The 19,539-nt window shown below is 37.7% G+C and overlaps 2 protein-coding genes across 6 annotated transcripts in view; both read right to left on the minus strand.

Moving 5' to 3' along the window:
* Positions 1-1,751: 1,751 nt before the first annotated feature.
* The window catches only part of LOC146673757 (uncharacterized), a 40,946-nt gene continuing 23,158 nt past the window's right edge, over positions 1,752-19,539 (minus strand). The window contains exons 2-12 of one of the 5 annotated variants that reach the window (XR_014910609.1): positions 11,504-11,549; positions 11,214-11,293; positions 10,408-10,464; positions 9,462-9,509; positions 9,057-9,170; positions 8,793-8,909; positions 7,745-7,858; positions 7,503-7,619; positions 7,000-7,113; positions 6,774-6,869; positions 1,752-2,029 (exon numbers count right to left, since the gene is read on the minus strand). Coding sequence is in view for 2 of the 5 variants with exons in the window: in XM_085402323.1 (XP_085258449.1) it covers positions 6,831-6,869; positions 7,000-7,113; positions 7,503-7,619; positions 7,745-7,858; positions 8,793-8,909; positions 9,057-9,170; positions 9,462-9,509; positions 10,408-10,464; positions 11,214-11,293; positions 11,504-11,543 (840 nt within the window). In the remaining 3 variants the exon portion in view is untranslated. Of the gene's footprint in view, positions 2,030-3,027; positions 5,222-6,168; positions 6,870-6,999; positions 7,114-7,502; positions 7,620-7,744; positions 7,859-8,792; positions 8,910-9,056; positions 9,171-9,461; positions 9,510-10,407; positions 10,465-11,213; positions 11,294-11,503; positions 11,550-19,539 lie in introns of those variants that run through there. The other 4 variants (XR_014910608.1, XR_014910607.1, XM_085402323.1 and 1 more) reach the window with 4 other exon arrangements.
* LOC146673758 (uncharacterized) overlaps positions 18,811-19,539 on the minus strand; it is a 40,705-nt gene continuing 39,976 nt past the window's right edge. Inside the window, exons 33-34 of the mRNA XM_085401013.1 lie at positions 18,992-19,108; positions 18,811-18,876 (exon numbers count right to left, since the gene is read on the minus strand). Coding sequence (XP_085257139.1) covers positions 18,811-18,876; positions 18,992-19,108 — 183 coding nt within the window. The remainder of the gene's footprint in view (positions 18,877-18,991; positions 19,109-19,539) is intronic.

The following is a 19,539-nucleotide window of genomic DNA, read 5'->3' on the forward strand; positions in this document are numbered from 1 at the left end:
TTCCTTAGGGATTAATAAAGTATTCTGATTCTGGTTGTTTCAGGATGACCTGCCATTATCCAATGACACATCAGCTTACCTGCATCTTTTGCTCATTTCTCCTCCTCTTCTTTTCTTTTTTTTCTAAACCGAGCACCTGATGGCTTCAAACTTTTCTTGTCCATCTTCCATTGGTTTTAATTTTGCACTCTAGTATGAACACTGTTGAAAATCTCCCAATTCTTTTAATCTTTGGGCTGAAGGAAGGACAGTACTCGGTGTATAGATGCTCAATCAACAATCATTTATTTCCATACAATTCAACACTTAAGAGCATAAGAACGTCCGGACGGGAGAGATGCCTGCAGAGGGTCACAGCATGTCTCAAAATGGTGACGGGTTACTCAGCTTCTTATAGCCTCTAGTGGCCCCCACCTAGTCGTAAAAGCCTAAACATTCTTTCTCTCTTACGGCACCTAAGTTATGACCTCGGCTCCTTGTTTCTCTGCTCTACAGAAGGTGGGGGTATGGAATGTGGTCTATCTCCCCTGTCTTAGACACAGAGTCTCCTGCATACAACCTTTCTTTTTATGATTCAGCAGTAAAGCATGTCAAGAAACAGTGTAACACATTCAACCATGTCAAGTAATACAGGTCAATCTAATAGATCTAATGATTTTCACCCTCTTTTAAGTCAGAAGTATAATGCAAACTAAAACTACATACTGATCACACACTCTATGTTAAAGGGTATAATATGATCTACAGCAGTATCATAATTCAACTACTTTGATTATATATATAAGGTAACATATGATAACAGAATAATCTCACAATTCCCTCTTTGATCTCTTTTCTCAAAGAGATCACTTACAACATACACTCTAGTGTTGCAATGTCCACGTCTCCTTGGTCCTGAGGCCCTCTGTCCCCCTTTAACGGGTGGACCATATGTGGGATGACCTCTGTGTTCACGCAGTTCAGATGCAAGCAAAGTTAGATTTACAGTGGGGCAAAAAAGTATTTAGTCAGCCACCGATTGTGCAAGTTCCCCCACTTAAAATGATGACAGAGGTCAGTAATTTGCACCAGAGGTACACTTCAACTGTGAGAGACAGAATGTGAAAAAAAAATCCATGAATTCACATGGTAGGATTTGTTAAGAATCTTTCCTCCCTGTGGCCATCTCCCTGTACAATGCATCCACTGTTTACTGCAACAGCTACACCCTTCTTGCACATGTTCTTTTTCAGCTATTTATTAATAAGTGACTTTTATATACATGCCTGTATATATTGTGCTATTCTTACTTAGTGTATTTTCTGTCTTTGTTAATGTTTGTTTATAATGGAGCACTGTAATGAAAAATATTTTCCCCTAGGGAACAATAAAGTATTCTGATTCTGATTCTGAAAATATACTGTTGCAGTCAAAGTGGATGAGTTCTGCCCTTTGTTTCAAAAATCAGTTGAACGCATGACTCCCCTGCTAACCCATTCCAGTTTTCTTCTAGGACAAATAGACTGGTTTTAAGTTGAATTTCACTAATATCCTTCCATAGACCATGGCGCTGTTTCATGCACACAAAAGTGTTGTGGTTTTGAACATGGATTTATTTTCAGGTGCTTTTGTGACCATAGAACTATTTGTAATTTTTACCATTTTGTAATTGATTTGGATGTTTTTAAACACTTGTGCTCATGGAGAAAAAAAATCATTCTGCTGTTGGAGATGGTCAAACACAGTAAGTGATAACAGTACTGCATTTATTTCAAATCAAAAATGGGAGAAACAAATCTGCAATCAAAAATCACTTCACAAACAGCCCTTATTATTCTGTCCATTTTCTGTCCCAGTCAGTGACAGTACAGTGAGGGTTTTCAGCAGCTCCGGGGACGTCCAAAAGCCGGCTGAATTACACGGAAGATGTGCTCATAGTCAGGGACGCACCACGGCTTCCAGTGGAGCTCTTCCTCCAGCTGGGTGAAGGCTGCCTCCCGATGCTCGTACATCTCGGAGTGTGCTGGGTCCATATCGTGGTCAGATTGTACTGTCACATTTTGCAGACATTTTTTTAAATTAATTACTCAGGGACAGAATCATGGAGACAGACTCAATGACATAGACTTTCTTGACTGCAACAAAGTTAAATCTGAAGAAGCTAGCTACTGTATAATAGCAGTGATTCATATTGAACACCATAACGGAAGAGTGAACCAACTAGAAAAGTATGAGTGTTTTTGAAGTATTTTTCCGAACCCTAGAACAGAATCTGTGTTGCAAGTCTCTAAGAAGAATAAAAAACATGTCAAATTGTTGAAAAATGAAAAATGCACTGTTTTATTGCTGAACTAAAGTATATGAATTTCATAATCAAAACCTTAGGCGAAGTAGAACCTACAAACTAAGGAATGAGGAAACTTGGAAACTACAAGGAACAAATAAGAAAAAAAAATCAATACACAGCAAGATGGGGAACGCGGCAAAGGCCAGGCCTGAGACAATATATACACAGAGGATAAGGAGAGAGAAGGCAAGAGGGGAGAACACAGATAACTAACAAAATGCCTATGGAGGAACTAAAACTGGACGCCAAATAAAGGAAGAACACACACAGAAGTAAAACAAGAAATTAATGATACTAAGAGAAAGATTACAACAAAGAAACAAACTGGAGACATGGCAGATTTCAAGGAAAGAGCGAAGACAGAAACTGGGGACCAGAGCAGATAAGAATATACCCGATAATACAAAGGAAATAAAAAAAATAAATAAAAGATAGCACTGAAAAAAGATAACAAATATTACACAACTAGAAAGATGACTAGAAACTAAGATAGGAAACTCAGGTGCGCTAAGCACACAATGTCAAATTATGAGGACTAAAAATTTATCTTGAGCAAATTATATCAAAACAAAAATATGACAACTACACAAAAACTGAAATCCATCTAATCCCTCTGTCTTCTAAACACTGTACAAGGAAACAGTTCTATTAACTAAATGCAATGTTACAAGTCATAGAAATTTCAAAGCAGAAGAGCATCAGTGCCCTTCCTCACCTGTATGCAAGGAGTAATGTGTGATACAAAGATAAATGTATTTGTAGATGTAGATGTCATTCATCACAAAGACAAATAAAGTGTGTGAACTAAAAAGCAGATAAAACTTTAAAAAGCAGAATTGAAGAGTCTTGCATTACATGTACCATTACACAACAATACAGATCTGTTGGAGCACATCATTGTTTGTGCTAACACGGAAACTTGCCAAACAATGATAATTTCAACATCATTGAAATGATGTTGATTAAATGTGCCCCTTTCTTCCTCCAGCCTTTCCTGCCTTAGACATTGTCACATAATGTAATAACTGAAATAAGAAGTAGAAAAGAATAATAATAATACTTAAGAGATTCACGTGAATAAAACGAGCCTATAGAGATTTTACCGAGTTGTTCTTGGCAAACAATATGTGCTTGGCACCACAGTGCATTTGAAATTCTGATTTGAAAATCTGCAAGATAAAAAAATTAAAATGTTGTCCATACATTTCTAAACATTCCAGGATCCATGTGTGGGGGTTTGTAGGTCTGGTCTTGCAGTCTCAGCTAACTGCTCTGTTGTTTTACCCCTGCCACTTCCTTTCTGTGCTCCACTCGTGTATTGAACCATGCAGTATGCTTGTTCATCTTAACTGATATGATGGCTGACAGAAGCTTCCATGTGATACTGAATCAGGTTATTGGCTGGTAGTTGGATGGCAGTGGTCTCTTCTGGGTATTCTTGGAGATCAGGACTGTCTGGCATGGTCTAATAGCAGTTCATTTATAGGCTAATAGGTTCATTTGTGCTGCCAGATGCTCTTGGAGTGCAGTTAGCTTCTTTAGCCAATAGGCATGAATCAGTTCAGGTCTCTGTGTTTATCACTGTCTATCAGTTTGATGTTCAGTGATCCACTAGCCAATAAAAATTGTTGTTATGTGTTCTGTCCTTCTCTCATATCCCTTTTCAGTATCCCTCCATCTCCAGCCTTGGTGGGGTTGGATCAGGAATCCTGTTCCCCTGCAACTCAGAGTACAGCTGGTTCATTCTCCTGCCTTGACTCTCAAGCTAAGACTCCCAAATGTGCAAAGACTCCCAAATCTCTGAGAGTCTTTGCTTGGCAGTCTCCAAGCCCTCACTTATGGACAGCCTGCTGCCAATAGTTATAAAAATTCTCTACACACTGCCTTTATTTTGGCCAGTAGTGGGATCATTAGGCCTGTTCTAATCCCTTGTCCCTGTCTATACTTTCTTAGTCCAGTAGTCCACTTCTCAACATTGAGTCCTGGTTCCCCAACACCTGACAGGGACCTGAGGTGACATCCAAGCCAGTATGGCTTTAGTTATCTCTCTCACTCATGTCTGACCTATACATAACAGGCTATGCTACCTTTAGTAGAAGGCCTCAGCATGGCTGTGGAGTGAAGCGAAAGCTACCAATAAAATAGGATCGTCAGTTTATGAGGTATTGTGGGTTGTTGTTGGGTTTAGTTTTGTGTTTTATTTTATTTCATTTTTTTCAAATTTGAGGTGATTTTCTGACTACTTTGACCTCATGTTCAAAAATAAACAAAACATTTATCTTGGCAAAACAGGTAGATAGATACAAAAAAACAAAAAAAAATGTACATAAATAAATCTCCCTTACCAAGAATGAGTAGAAAGTAAATTGTCCATCTAGGTCTGGAGAAAAAAAAACATCTGTACATACTGCCATGTAGCACTATGTACATACGGATGCACATCCACAGTGAGTGAGCACAAGAGGACTGGAGGACAATGACAAAAAGTCTTTTGTAAAAATTTTATTTATCTATTTTGTTACTAACATTTATCATATGTGTTTGTTTTTGTGCAAACAATGCACGGTGTTATATTAATTAAACTGTGCAGGGACCCTGCTGCCAGTTTGTGGATGAACAGCCCCGGAGAATGGTTTTCAGCTTCATGTATAAACTATACTTTTTAACTATATTTTTCTTCTTTTTAACAAAAAAACCTTTTGCTTATTATGAATGTTCAAAATAAAAATGTGTTGTTAATTCCTAAATTAATAATGCATCTATTTTACAAATATACACATGTTAAGTAAATCCCATTCCCAACTCCTGTTTTAGGACCTCCCCTTGTTGCTCAGCTTCCTCTCTCTGCTGTTCATCTGTTTCCTGCTGCTGGATTTCCGTTATTTTATCTTCAAACTTGAGAGAGAAGGAAATATAAGAAGAGAGGTTAATCTGTAATGAATGACTACATAAGTTAGAGCTGAGTACATTTATTTGCACAGTAGTCTCCCCCTGCTGGTCATTATATTTAATATAAGTTGAACAAACTTTGCTTAATTGGCTTCACTTTTCACACCCAGAACATAATTTGTTATAAATCCATGTTATGATGCATATGATTACAAGATGTATAACATTTAACTTGACTGTAAGATTCAAAGATGAAAAACTGCAGTGTAATACTGGACTGTACAATAAAACAATACAGAGATAAACAGGTAATTTTATCGTTCTCATGGTCAATTCTACGATGGTTTCATGACACTATCAATTCAAAATAAATGAATAAACTCCGAGTATAACTATATAACTTTTAGATCACTCTCAATACGTGTATGATAATGGTATTTACTATGACAGACAAATAACTAAAACAAAATAGAACAAACAAAAAAATTAGAAGGAAATAAAAAAAATTAGCTAGATCTCCTGCTACTGTTATGAGTGGCTGCATGCAGACAGGAATAGGACCCAAGGTGCAGATTCCAGAGACAGTCGTGAACTCAAAACAGCTTTAATGTTAAACTCAAAATATAACATAACTGGAAAAAAATCAAAATAGACTTAAACCAGAGGACTGACAGAACACACAGCTAGGTAAACGGTAGATCCTGACACAGACACAAAGAAACACAGGGCTCAAATACACAGAGGGAGCAATCAGGGAATGGGTAACAGGAGGGAAACACAGCTGGGGCAAATCAGGCCTAACGAGACAAGGGGAAGCAAAACCAGACACATTAACATCAGACGTGGACTTTCAAAGTAAAACAGGAAACCCATAACACAGACTGAACAAAAGACACAGACTCACATGCAGGCACTGCAACAAAGGGAACAAAGACATGGGACCAGGGCAGACACAGACACTGACTGGACACGGGGATATAGCAACTAAGGATACACAGAGACGCGAACTAGACAAAGGGATACAGCTGACAGGGGAGACAGAGCAACTAGAGAAGACAGAGACATAAACCATAAGACAGAACTCAAAGAAACCAAACACTAGAAATAATAAATAATAAACTCAAAAACCCTGAGTCAATGACCCAGGCATCCTAACAGCTACACGCAGGCACTTTTTATAGTATGCAAGCTGGCATGATTAAAAGGCCATTCTGACCCACAACCCTACTGTCTATGTCTAAGTAGTATAATATAAAAAGTGATGTAAAAATATAAAAGTAGTTAATAATTATGAATTGAACATACATAAGTGGGGTGGGACCTACTATGTGTACAAATGACTGAGAGGCTGAAAAAAAGAGAAACAAAATTTTAAAAAAATGTACAAATATAAAACCAATATATTTCCATGCACTTAAACAGAGAATAACTAAAATCACATTAAAGATAGTTTGATGAACTCCTTATTTGAATTTTTTGTTATTTGAATACATTTGTCTTTCAGTGAAAAATCAGTAATGAAGACCTTGGTGAATGCATCTAAATGAAAGATACAAACCTTTATGTCTTTGGTCTCAAGCTCCTTCATTCAGGAAGGACATCAGGACATCTGCTTCTATTTCCCACGCTTTAATTTAGCTACTTCTTCATTTAACTGGGAGGGGAAGGTAAAATGTACATTTGCATACAACATGATTACATACTGTGATGAGAAAAAACGCGTGTCAACTTTTTATTTATTTATAGAAATATTAGACATTAAGTCTAAGGAACAAAATATGAACCTCTTTCTTCTGAGCTTCGAGCTTCATATTTATGGTCTGCAGCTCCTTCACATCTTGCTCTCTTCTATTTTTTTCAGCACGGACCTCCAAAAGTTCAGCCTCTAGCTCTTTGACCTTGAAGAAAAGGAAAACAGAGTCATTCTTAATAAAAGAGAAAAGCTTCTGTTAGGTACTGCGTAGGTTATCTATTTGTTCAGTTCAACTATGATAAGGAAAATATTTACCAACCAAAATGATGGAATAAAGCTGTTATTGCGTTCAGATTTTAGACAAAATTGCAGTGGCCATCAAGAAAATAATAACAATAAAGGACAATGTCAACATTAAAAATATCAACATTAATTTTAAAAACAAAATATGTGGCGAACAGAGATCATTGGTTCCAGAGAGAAATTATAACAGATTAATAAAGCATGAGTTAACACAGAATCAATATAACAGAATATATGGTGTAATGGGCTAATGAAATAATACTTAAAACTGAAAAAACTGAAGTAAAAAACCTTTGTACTGTTGGTTTCCAGCCCTTTCTTCAGTGTCTCTACAGTTATCTCAGCATTCTTCTTCTTCTGCTGCTGTTCCCTGAGCTGATTTCGAACTTCAGCTAGTTCATCATTCAGCTGGGAGGAGAGGGAAAATGGTAGAGATACATTTGCATACAACATAATTACAGAAGAAAATGCATGTCAACTTTTTATTGTGCATTCGAATATTAGACATTAAGTCTAAGTAACAAAATATGAACCTCTTTCTTCTCGGCTTCAACCTTCCTATTTATGGTCTGCAGCTCCTTCTCATCTCGTTCTCTTCTATTTTTCTCGGCACGGAGCTTCGAGAGTTCAGCCTCTTTTTCTTTTAACTCAGGGGAAAGAGAAACAATGAACACATTTAACCTGATTATTTTAGTTTATGTAATTATTTTAAACATCAGTAATTATCTTCAAAAAAGGACATTGAATAGAGGGAAACTGTCACGGGCCGCCGGGGCAGACCGTGTGGAGTGAGTGGAGGACCCAAGAGCAAACAGAGGTGAGGACACAAAACCGGACTTAACAGAAGGCGAGCCTTTATTTAGGGCCGAAAACTTAAGGAACAAGGCAGCAAAGCAACTGAGGGGAAAACCTGAACATAGACTGGGAAAGCTATGGCTAAACAAGGTACAAACTAGGACTAGTTAAGGCTGGGAAACTATGACAAGGGGTAGGGGAGATAACACAGACGACGCGACGCAGACTACATGAAACACAGAGACTAAATACACATGAGGGATGATCAGGGGAAGTGGCCACACATGGGATCACAGCTGACACACATGAACCTAACGACAGGACAGGAGGGTGCAACTGAATACACTGACAATGAATACAGACTTACAAAGTAAAACAGGAAACATGGAAATTAGACACGACAAGAACTAAACATAACCACGCAGACAGGACTCATGACCCAGGGAAACTTAGTACAGGGGAGATGACATAACTGACAGCATGAACTTGACAGTACAAGACACACAGACATAAACACACGAAGGGCAAGGGAGACTTAATGCAAGGGTAATATATACAAATGGCTGGACTACCTTAGAGAACCTAAACAAACAATAAACATCAAAATAGGCTAAACATAACACGCTGGGTCACACGACCCAGGACCATGACAGAAACTGCAACTAAAATATAATATCTTCAAAAATGTTGGTATTTGAAGTAAAATTCAAACCTGAATGTATAAAATAAAAGATATAAGGTAAAAGGTTAATGTAATAATAAAAAGAAAAATGAAAATGAAGTTACCTCTTTATCGTTGGTCTCCACCTTTGTTTTCAGGGATTGCACGTCCATCTCAATATCCCTCCTCTTCTGCTCCTCTTTATTAAGTAAACGTTGTAGTGTTGATACTTCATCATTCAGCTGAGTAAGGAGAAAAAGATTTATGCTGTGGTGGTTTCAGGTTGTTTAATGTTTTGAAATAAATGTTTTAACCACTATCTGCTGTGTGTGTCCTGTGAGTAAGAGTACTCACTTTGAATGATTCTAAGTAACCTCAAAATCATGTACCTCTTTATTCTTGTCCTCAATCCTCAGCTTCATGGTTTGCAGTTCCTTTTCATTTTCTGTGCTCCTATTTTTCTCAGCACGGAGCTTCATGACTTCATCTGCTTTGTCTTTTAACTTGGTCAAAGGGAAACATTATTTCAAAATGAGAAATCACTTTACAGTTGAGTTGACGGTTAACTGAAGTGAAGAACTCTCTCAGAAAGCCAGTTGGTTGGTGAACAAGCATTCATGTTGATGCTATAGCAACTGGCAACAATCTTAGCACTAGAGAATAGCTAAATGTTGTTCATTCTAGTCCTCCTTTAGAAGGAGGTTGATGGGGTCATATAGAAATATTCAGTGCATTGAGATATAACTTGATATCTAACTGAATGTACAGAGGTAAAGGAAATAAAAGACAATAACCTCTGATTGGCTGTCCTCGAGCTCTGTCTTCAGGGTCTGCAGGTCTTTCTGCAACGATTCATTCTTAGAAAAGAGTGATTGGACCCTATCTAAGTCTACATTTTCCTCCAACTGAAAAATAAATGAATAACCATGTTGTTGTATTAAGTTTAAATGTATTTCTGCTGTGTCTCTAATACCAGGGTCACCTAAAAATCTTGACCTTTCCCTACAACGCACCTTCAGATTACATGATTTGGTTCTAGAAATGTATAAAATGTTTATTAATTTATGTAGAGATTTGTTTACTTTGCCTTTCAACTGAAGAGACAGTAAACATTGCTGCGTATCCTCACTCTGCTTTTAACAAAGGCTTCATTCCATAAGTGGTTTTGCTTCCCAATCATATAAGTCCCTTGAGATGACTTCTGTTGTGATCTGACACAAACTTAATGGAACAGTGGTGACATTGTACAAGAAGGTTTGTGTATGTATTTGAGATTTACTTTCTCCATCCTTTTGATAGCAGAGGTAATCTTGGTGAACTTCCGTTGTGACCCCTACCCCTTAAGTGTGTCATTTCTCAGCCACTGAAGTCTCTCCAGCTAACAAAAGTGGGGAGGATCAATGTTACATCAGTCATACTGGTTATCCCAGAGCTTAGCTTAATAGCTACATATAAATGGGGGAAGAGTTGCCAATCTGTCTCGGGTCAAAAATGAAGAGAGGAGTGACATATTATCACATCCATCCATCTTCATCTGCTCATCCAGGCTTGTAGAATGGGGCCAGCAGTGTAAGCAAGAAAGCCAAGAACTCCATCTTCCCAGCTCCCTGCTTCAGCTCTGGGAAACATCAAGCAGCTCCCAAGCTGGTAGAGACATGTAGTCTTTCCACTGTGTCCTGGATCTGCCCTGGGCACTCCCTCCAGACTAGAACAATGCTTTAATTTGTTATATAGAGTTACCTCATTTTTGAGCACCTCAATCTCCTCATCCTTCCTCTTGAATTCAGCTTGTGTCTTCTGTGTTTAAAAAGATCAGGAGCTCAGTACATACATGTTGAGGAAGTTGTTTCAGTTTATGCAAGTGGATTTTTTTATGCTTTTTTAATGGTTTGCTTTTAGTGTACATACTATTTAAAATGTTTTCATCAGTGCACCTTTACTTTTGTTTAGATTTGTACACACAAATGTGGCACCAGTGGCACTAAAGAGAGAGTGAAACAAGCTGTCAAAAGTCAACAAAGCAACACCTCTAAAAACTTGTGTTTGCTTTACAACAGAGTCTCAATGTGATGGTTGGTAATTTTATTGTGGTATCTATTTCTGCAAGTTTGTCCTACTATCATGCCTTTACTCACAGCCATGACTGTCATTCATATTTACACCATTTATAATTCGTTTTTAGTGTATTAGGTCAATTTCTTTCTCCTCCCCCTGTTTTTTTCCTGAGTTGCTCTCTTGGCTTTGTGCTTCTGATTCATCTCTGACTGAACCTTGTTGGTCAGGTTAGACTTCCTTCTAACACGCAATTCTCTTTGTTTCTTTCTTCATCTGACGTAGACAGAAGAAATGTCCATTGTTTACTTATATGTTTGGTTTCATTTTGTGTTTTTCTTCAGCTCAAAGCCTCAGTTGAATTTCTGTCAGCTGTCTTATTTTCATTTTTGCTCTCTCAAAAAACAACACCTAAATTGGTAATCGTCAATTAGTGTTTAGTTTGTGGAAAAGTGAAAAAGGAATTTGTGATTTACTGTTTTTCTTTTGTTTACCTTGTATTTGACAAGAAGAACGGCCCCCGAGACAACAGTACCAACAACACCGATGCAGATGACCGGAGAAGTCAAATTCTCTGAAGTGAAAAATTAAAGAAAATACTGAAAATAAAATAACTCTGATAATAATAATAATCTTCAATGTCAAACACAAAAAGGTTTCTTCATAATCTTCTAACTGCCAGTAAAAATTAGTAAGTGAAGAAAAGCAGAGTTTTCTGAAGTATTTTTATACACATATAAACAAGTACTGAGCTTTACATTTGAATACAGTTGTGTCAGGTTACCTGGGCTGACCAGGAATCCAAACCAGCTTTTCAGGCTCATTTTGTTCTGTAGAACAAGAAGGAAATCGTCACATTAAAGAGATATACCTCTGCATTCATGTTGTGCTCAAAAAATGTAGATGTTTAAAAACAGCATCCTATCTCAACTTGATGATCTATCAACACTTAACTATATTCAGAATAAATGATTTTATCTATTTTGACTCAAAACAAAGGGTAAGAGTTCATGTTAATTAGGTCGTAATGATTTGTTATGCTTAAACTGTTTCTTCTCTGTAGATGGCCTTCATTGCACACACACTGTGTAATGTACAGAATAGAGAGATAATAACTATTACAATGAAGCTTGTTGTAAATTGCCTCACAAATAAACAAATACACCTTAAATCACCACAAAATTTGCAAATGAGAACTAAAGTTTTACATTTTTGAGGCTAAAAGTTTAACAGTTTAAAGCTATCAGTTAGAACCACAGAGACACACATTATGTTTCTATTATACAGTAAATTATACAAACAACCAAACATAAAGTATTTACCTCATAAATTACACCAATGCATCTGCTTCTTTGCAGTGAGTGAGGCTGTGCAGCATGACTCCTTCAGCACTGGTTAAAGGAAACACTCACCTGCAGTAACAGGAGGCGTGGTTTCTTCAGAAGTCTGATGAGAAAAGAATGTGTGCCTGTCAGACAAACAATCAGTTCATCTGAGTGTGCGCATGTTAAAAGGAAACTTCATTAAATGCTTGTAATGTCAGTGATATGATCTGGTTGAGCAACTATTACAAACTTAAGGCCTTGACCTTTGACCTTTGACCTTGCTATAATGAAATGTTTTCTTGTGTATCCATACTTTGTTTTGTTTGTGCACACAAACATGTCTCCAGGACAAACAAAAACTAACAAAACAAAGTTAATATGTGGCAAAAATGTTACTACTGATTTAAATTAGTTTTTGATAATAATAACTAACTAACTAAATAAATAAATAAATAAATGAACAGACAAACTATGCTCCTCTGGCATTGAATGATGAATACTAATAATTCAATAAGCATAAATGATAACTGAACTGTTTTATTGTGCGTTAGCCTTTGTACCTTTCTGGTGTTCTATTTTCCCATTATTGTTATTCCAGCTGCTTCATCTGTGCTTCATGTTTTCTCTCTTTGTTAACCACATGCTTCTAGACCAGGGGTCAGCAACAGCACGCGTGCCCAGGGTTGCCGACCCCTTCGCGATGCCCAGTCCAGCTATGGTCCGACCATAGCTGGACTGGCCATTAGGCATACCGACCATTTGTCCAGTGGGCCGATGGCGATTTTTCATTTTTATGAATGTTTTTTTTTTTTTCTAGTAACGGTGTAAACAATGAAAGGTGGTGCTGGCCGGTGTGAAAAATAACTCAGTTTTTTGGTGGAGGAGGAGAGACCTGAGGCGGTCCGAGTGTCAGGTGAACTGAACTTCAGGTAAGAAGTTATGACCTGCAGTCTATCTGGGTCAGATATAAACCAAGTTTAGGTGGAGTTTATTTTAGTTATGCTGACTTTTTACAGTCAGTTACAATAACTCGTAGTGCGTACTAGCTAGCAGGACGGAGTTTCTAAACTGCTGGGTGGGTGCTATGATGTTACTGATAATGAACTTTATTTTATTCATAAGCTTAGTTAGTAGTCCCGTAAAAATGGATTCGACCCGTCAGAGAAAATATTACGCGTTTCGTATTTAGGTGAAAAGGAACAGTTTGTCCCAGACTTCAGATAGAATGGAAAAAGCTGGAGTTATTCTGTGTTTACGCTGCACAGCTGCCTCTTCTCTCATTCTCTCCCCCTCCCTCTCCTGTTGCTACTTCAATCATGAAACTGATCAATGATCAGCTGATCGGCTTTTCTGACGCAAGTCCCGTCTCTCTTGTTTGTTTATCGCCCACTTTGCACCAGAAAGAGGAAACCAGCAGATGTCACGCTAAACAACAGCAGCACGTTTAAGCTTGATCAGCTGTTGTTAGAATTGATTTAATATTAATTTCTAGTATCAGCTGATGTTTGTTGGCGCCACAGCTGTAAAGCTGCTGGTCATGATATCGATTTGGATATATGGTGAGAGGGAAACATGAAGATGAAACCAGGAGATGTCCTTACTGAATCATCAGAGCTGAACAGGTGATGGAGAAACAGGTTTACCTTTTAGGTGACATGAATGAGTTGAAGGGAAGTTTTGAACTGTTTCTGAGAGACAAATAACCCCAGGATCCTTTTTTATGTAGCTGACAGCTGGTAACTGTGCAGGGGCGGATCTAGCAAAGTGTTGCCAGGGGGCCAGGTAGGGCATTAAAAGGGAAAGGGGGGCACAAGGAAATACTTTGTTATTCTCATTTAAAATGTCTAGCTTTTAACAAATAATTATCTGAATCTTACAACCAAAATTTTTGTCTGATGTAAAATGTATAGAAATCATACATATACCAACAAAACAGTGTATATCACTGTCACAACAGCGTTTGTTGTTTTTTTTCCAAAGGCTTTCCATAAAAGGCTTTATGGCTTTTCCTGTAATACCTGGTGGGCCGGTCTCTAGTCAAAATGCCCGGGCTGATTTTTTGTCCCAGCCCAGCCCTGTGCATGACACGCAGTGAATTAATCTGAGAGGATGCATTAAAAATTAAATGGCCGGGCCAGTGGTGCACATCGCAAATTAGCTCACATCAGTCACATCAGTTGTGCCACTTCTTAATGACGGTATCTTAGCTAACAACTCCAACTACTAGATTTAATTTGTAATTCGCTAACAATAACTTAGCTTACTGGTGAGAGGGACGTTGCTAGCTGGCAGTTTTTTCAAGCGATGTTGAAATTTCCACATTCCAACACTTCAAATGCTTCAGGAGCTGTGAGCTCAGTGCAGCATCAGCACTGTGGAAATACCGTGGCTTGCAAAAGTATTGAGGCCCCCTTGAACTTTTCCACATTTTGTCACATTACAGCCACAAATATGAATCAATTTTATTGGAATTCCACGTGAAAGACCAACACAAAGTGGTGCACACGTGAGAAGTGAAACGAAAATCATCAACAAAAACATTTTTTACAAATAAATAACTGAAAAGTGGGGTGTGCATAATTATTCACCCTCCTGAGTCAATACTTTGTAGAACCACCTTTTGCTGCAATTACAGCTGCCAGTCTTTTAGGGTTTGTCTCTACCAGCTTTGCACATCTACCGACTGAAATTCTTGCCCATTCTTCTTTGCAAAACAGTCAGATTAGATGGACAGCGTTTGTGAACAGCAGTTTTCAGATCTTGCCACAGATTCTCGATTGGATTTACATCTGGACTTTGACTGGGCCATTCTAACACATGGATATGTTTTGTTTTAAACCATTCCATTGTTGCCCTGGCTTCATGTTTAGGGTCGTTGTCCTGCTGGAAGGTGAACCTCCGCCCCAGTCTCAAGTCTTTTGCAGACTCCAAGAGGTTTTCTTCCAAGATTGCCCTGTATTTGGCTCCATCCATCTTCCCATCAACTCTGACCAGCTTCCCTGTCCCTGCTGAAGAGAAGCACCCCCAGAGCATGATGCTGCCACCACCATACTTGACAGTGGGGATGGTGTGTTCAGAGTGATGTGCAGTGTTAGTTTTCCACCACACATAGCGTTTTGTATTTCGGACAAAAAGTTCAATTTTGGTCTCATCTGACCAGAGCACCTTCTTCCACATGTTTGCTGTGTCCCCCACATGGGTTGTGGCAAACTGCAAACGGGACTTCTTATGGTTTTCTGTTAACAATGGCTTTCTTCTTGCCACTCTTCCATAAAGGCCAACTCTGTGCAGTGCACGACTAATAGTTGTCCTATGGACAGATTCCCCCACCTGAGCTGTAGATCTCTGCAGCTCGTCCAGAGTCACCATGGGCCTCTTGGCTGCATTTCTGATCAGTGCTCTCCTTGTTCGGCCTGTGAGTTTAGGTGGACGGCCTTGTCTTGGTAGGTTTACAGTTGTGCCGTACTCCTTCCATTTCTGAATGATCGCTTGAACAGTGCTCCGTGGGATGTTCAAGGCTTGGGAAATCTTTTTGTAGCCTAAGCCTGCTTTAAATTTCTCAATAACTTTATCCCTGACCTGTCTGGTGTGTTCTTTGGACTTCATGGTGTTGTTGCTCCCAATATTCTCTTAGACAACCTCTCAGGCCATCACAGAGCAGCTGTATTTGTGCTGACATTAGATTACACACAGGTGCACTCTATTTAGTCATTAGCACTCATCAGGCAGTGTCTATGGGCAACTGACTGCACTCAGACCAAAGGAGGCTGAATAATTACGCACACCCCACTTTGCAGTTATTTATTTGTAAAAAATATTTGGAATCATGTATGATTTTTGTTCCACTTCTCACGTGTGCACCACTTTGTGTTGGTCTTTACGTGGAATTCCAATAAAATTGATTCATGTTTGTGGCTGTAATGTGACAAAATGTGCAAAAGTTGAAGGAGGCGAATACTTTTGCAAGCCACTGTACATGGATACATCCGTAGACAGAATTCACAGTGTGTTTTCGGGACTTTCAGGTGTATGGACCAGTTTTCTTTTCTTTTCCTGTCAGAAAGTTTTAATGAGCAGCTGGATTTTTTCTCTCTTTAACTGGCTGGACACAGAGGACATCGAAATGCAGCTGATTGAACTGAAAACCTCAACTCTGTCGGGGTCAAAGTTTGCAGAACTACAGATGCAGTTGGAATCCATAGCTGTGCGTGTTCATGGAGCTGCATTTTCACCGTCTGGACATCACTACCTGATAAGGTTAACTGTCTTCAGAACATTGCAGAGGCCTTATTGACAGTATTTGGCTCTACATATCTGTGTGAGCAGATTTTCTCTCATGTGAGTGTCCTCAGGTAGTCGTCTGAATGCTGGACACTCGGAGACCCGTGTCTCTGAGTGGGAGACCGGAGATCCCATTAACATGTGTATCTCTGTATTAAAAAACATGCCACATTGGCCCAGTTTATTTTCTTAAATAGCATTTGCTTTTTCTGTTGTGTAGTTCATTTGCTGTTATGGAGTTCTTGTTATGGATAAAAAGTGTCTTTTTTTTAAATAGCTGATAACTATTTGCTAATAGCTGCCAACATCTGCAAACAGATATAATTCTAGAAAGTTGCTCTATATAGTGTGTAACTGTTGATATATAGCGTTGTTAACTTTATTGCTAATGCAATCATATGACATATTGACTTCTTAGGAAATTTTAGATTGCACTCATCATCAGAAAGGTTGCCGACCCCTGATCTAGACTCATGTGCTGAATTCACTAGAGCCAATACAATGTGGATATTCTCCCAGTTTGTGGGATGATGGGAACAAGGAATTATAAATGCCACATAAAGTGGGACACCAGATCACTTTAGTGCAGGAGCTCCAGTGTTTCAACTGACCTACAATCTACAACATTATATTACAAATGTACATAATGTAAAGACTCCAGAGGTGTAGTTCAAAAACTGATTTAGGTTTTACAAGTAATCAACTATATTTATCTGTGACAGTGTATCTTTTGTATCTTTTTTGTTTGTTTGCTAAGCTTTAAAAGTAAAGTCAAAGCAAACATTTAATCTGTTTTGAGTGGAGTTTGTTAAACCTGTTATCTGGCACTGTTTAGGCCAAGGTTTAGGTTTGGAAATACCTGGAAATATCTCAAAGGTCATATCTCAGGCTTTAAGATCAAGCATCATAGGCCTACTTGTTGGTTTGATTGTTTATTTAGAAACATAAACCTGTTTTACTCAGGTGACCAGGAAATTTCAGAGCACTGCAGCTGAAGAAAAAGCAGGAAACAAGTGAGGACAGCACTACATCCAATAACATGGCTTTTGTTTATGTTATTTTTAATTTTTTAATTTTGTCTTTCTTTTTGCATGTTTTTAAAAACCATCATGTCTTAAGCCCCTTTGTTGTTGTACACAAGCATTAGGAAACAAAGCTCCTTTCCCCAGTAACCTCACACTGTACAGAAACAGTCGAGCAGATTCTTCAAACCAAGCTGCGTATCTATTGCAGATTCAGTCTTCCCAGCCTGGAGAAGGTCTACAATTTTGTTTCTGGTGTCCTTAACTTCTCTGCCCTTTCCTGTAGAGAGGACACCAAGCTAACACATTTTTTTTTAAATAGTTTTTTTTTTTAAATTTTCTAATTTTTTTGTAATTGTTTCAATAAATCACATTTCATTTTCCATATATGACAGTTAATTTGTATCATATTTGCTTATCTGTGTTTTTAATTACATAAAAATGTATTGTACCATTTATTTATGTTTTTTTTAGGGGGAAGAAATCACACTGATGATGTTGAAGTCCCAAAAACTGGCAAAAAAACTGTAGGCTGTGCATGAAATATGATGCACTAGGCATTAAAGGGTTAAATACAATTCAGGGGAACTTTATTGGCCCATGACATCATTATTTGTTTCAGTACTTTAGAGATTGTCCAGTGCTTGGCCTGGCTTTGTTGGGACCAAATGTTAATCTCCAGCAGTGTCACATTCTTATGGCCTCCTAAGCTTCTTCTTTGGTTTTCTGCAGATGATGCAAAGAAAAAATACACACAATAAGAACCAGAGTTATCTTTGTAGTGCAACCCTCAGAAAATGATCAGTGTGGTGTTTCATTTTTTGGTATGAATTTGAAAAGTCGTATCTTACAGTGAGCTTACTCTGCTCATTAATTCCACTAATGACTCTATCCTTTGTTTTTTAGCGGCCACACTCATGTTGTTGTAGCTCTAGTTATTAGACATAATAGTAGGAGCTTACCTTTGGGGACCACAGAGATGCAGTAGTGAAATTATTGGAAACACTTTTGCGAATATAGCCCACAACGCATAATGTAAATATTCCACATGCCTCAGTTATTATTCTGCACTGCTCTTGCAATACAAATATATACTATAGGCTGAAGAAAACAAGACAAAGGAAAGATTTCCTTTTCTTTTTTTTTAACAGTCAGCTACAATCTGACTATATATATATATATATATATATATATATATATATATATATATATATATATATATATATATATATAGATAGATAGATAGATAGATAGATAGATAGATAGATAGATAGATAGATAGATACATAGATATATATAGAGAGAGATTTATATAGAAAAGTAGAATCTAGTCATCTTAAAAAAATCTCAGATTTTACAATTTTAGATTATACAAAAAACATTTAAAGGTGAATACTGATACAGAATTGATGGGTAGGTTATAAAATCACTGACCTTCTCCTTGTGTCTTTCTTTCAGTTCACTCAACAGTTTGTCAGACTTCTGGTTTGCTCTTTGAGAGACTCAAACTGACACTGGGACTCTTGTAGCTAAAAAAAAAAAAAACACCCAAAAAGTGTGACAAAGGATTTTGAACAAATAGTAAAGCCTTGAAAAACACACGGATATGGTGCATATGTTGATCTTAATGTAATGAATACGCACCTCTTTGTTCTTATTCTCCAATTCATTCATCAGAGTCTGCACATTCTTCTCAGCTTCCTCTCTGCTCTGCTGTTCATCCTTCAGCTGCTGCTGGACTTCACTTACCTGGTCTTTAAGCTGGCAGGAATGTAAGGAAGTTTACATTGATTTTTTTTTTTTTACCATTAAAAGTGTTAGCTGGTTTATTGTTTTTACGATTTGAAAAAAAAACATATAATGCTGAAATACCAGTATTGCATCATATAAATAATGTATCTACACTTTATTGCTACAGCAGCACCTTCAGCATCCTCGTGTTCAAATGTATTACAATTTACAATTTACAATTCCTTGTTAATCACGGGAGTGACTTTCTAAAAATATCCCTCAATAGGCAAAATCCGCAAAGTAGTCAGCTTTACTTTTTTACAATTATTGTATATATATATAATATATATAATATTCTTATATGTTTTAAGGCTGTAAAACCCCTCACTACACATTTTATACACTTTTCTCAGACAAGCACGAGCATTATCATTTCTCTCTCTCATTTAAACACTCTCAAA

This window comes from Rhamphochromis longiceps, linkage group LG3, assembly GCF_057381845.1.
Source record: "Rhamphochromis longiceps isolate RC_006_pf linkage group LG3, R_longiceps_female_GT1.1, whole genome shotgun sequence".
In the NCBI taxonomy this organism is placed as follows: Eukaryota; Metazoa; Chordata; class Actinopteri; order Cichliformes; family Cichlidae; genus Rhamphochromis; species Rhamphochromis longiceps.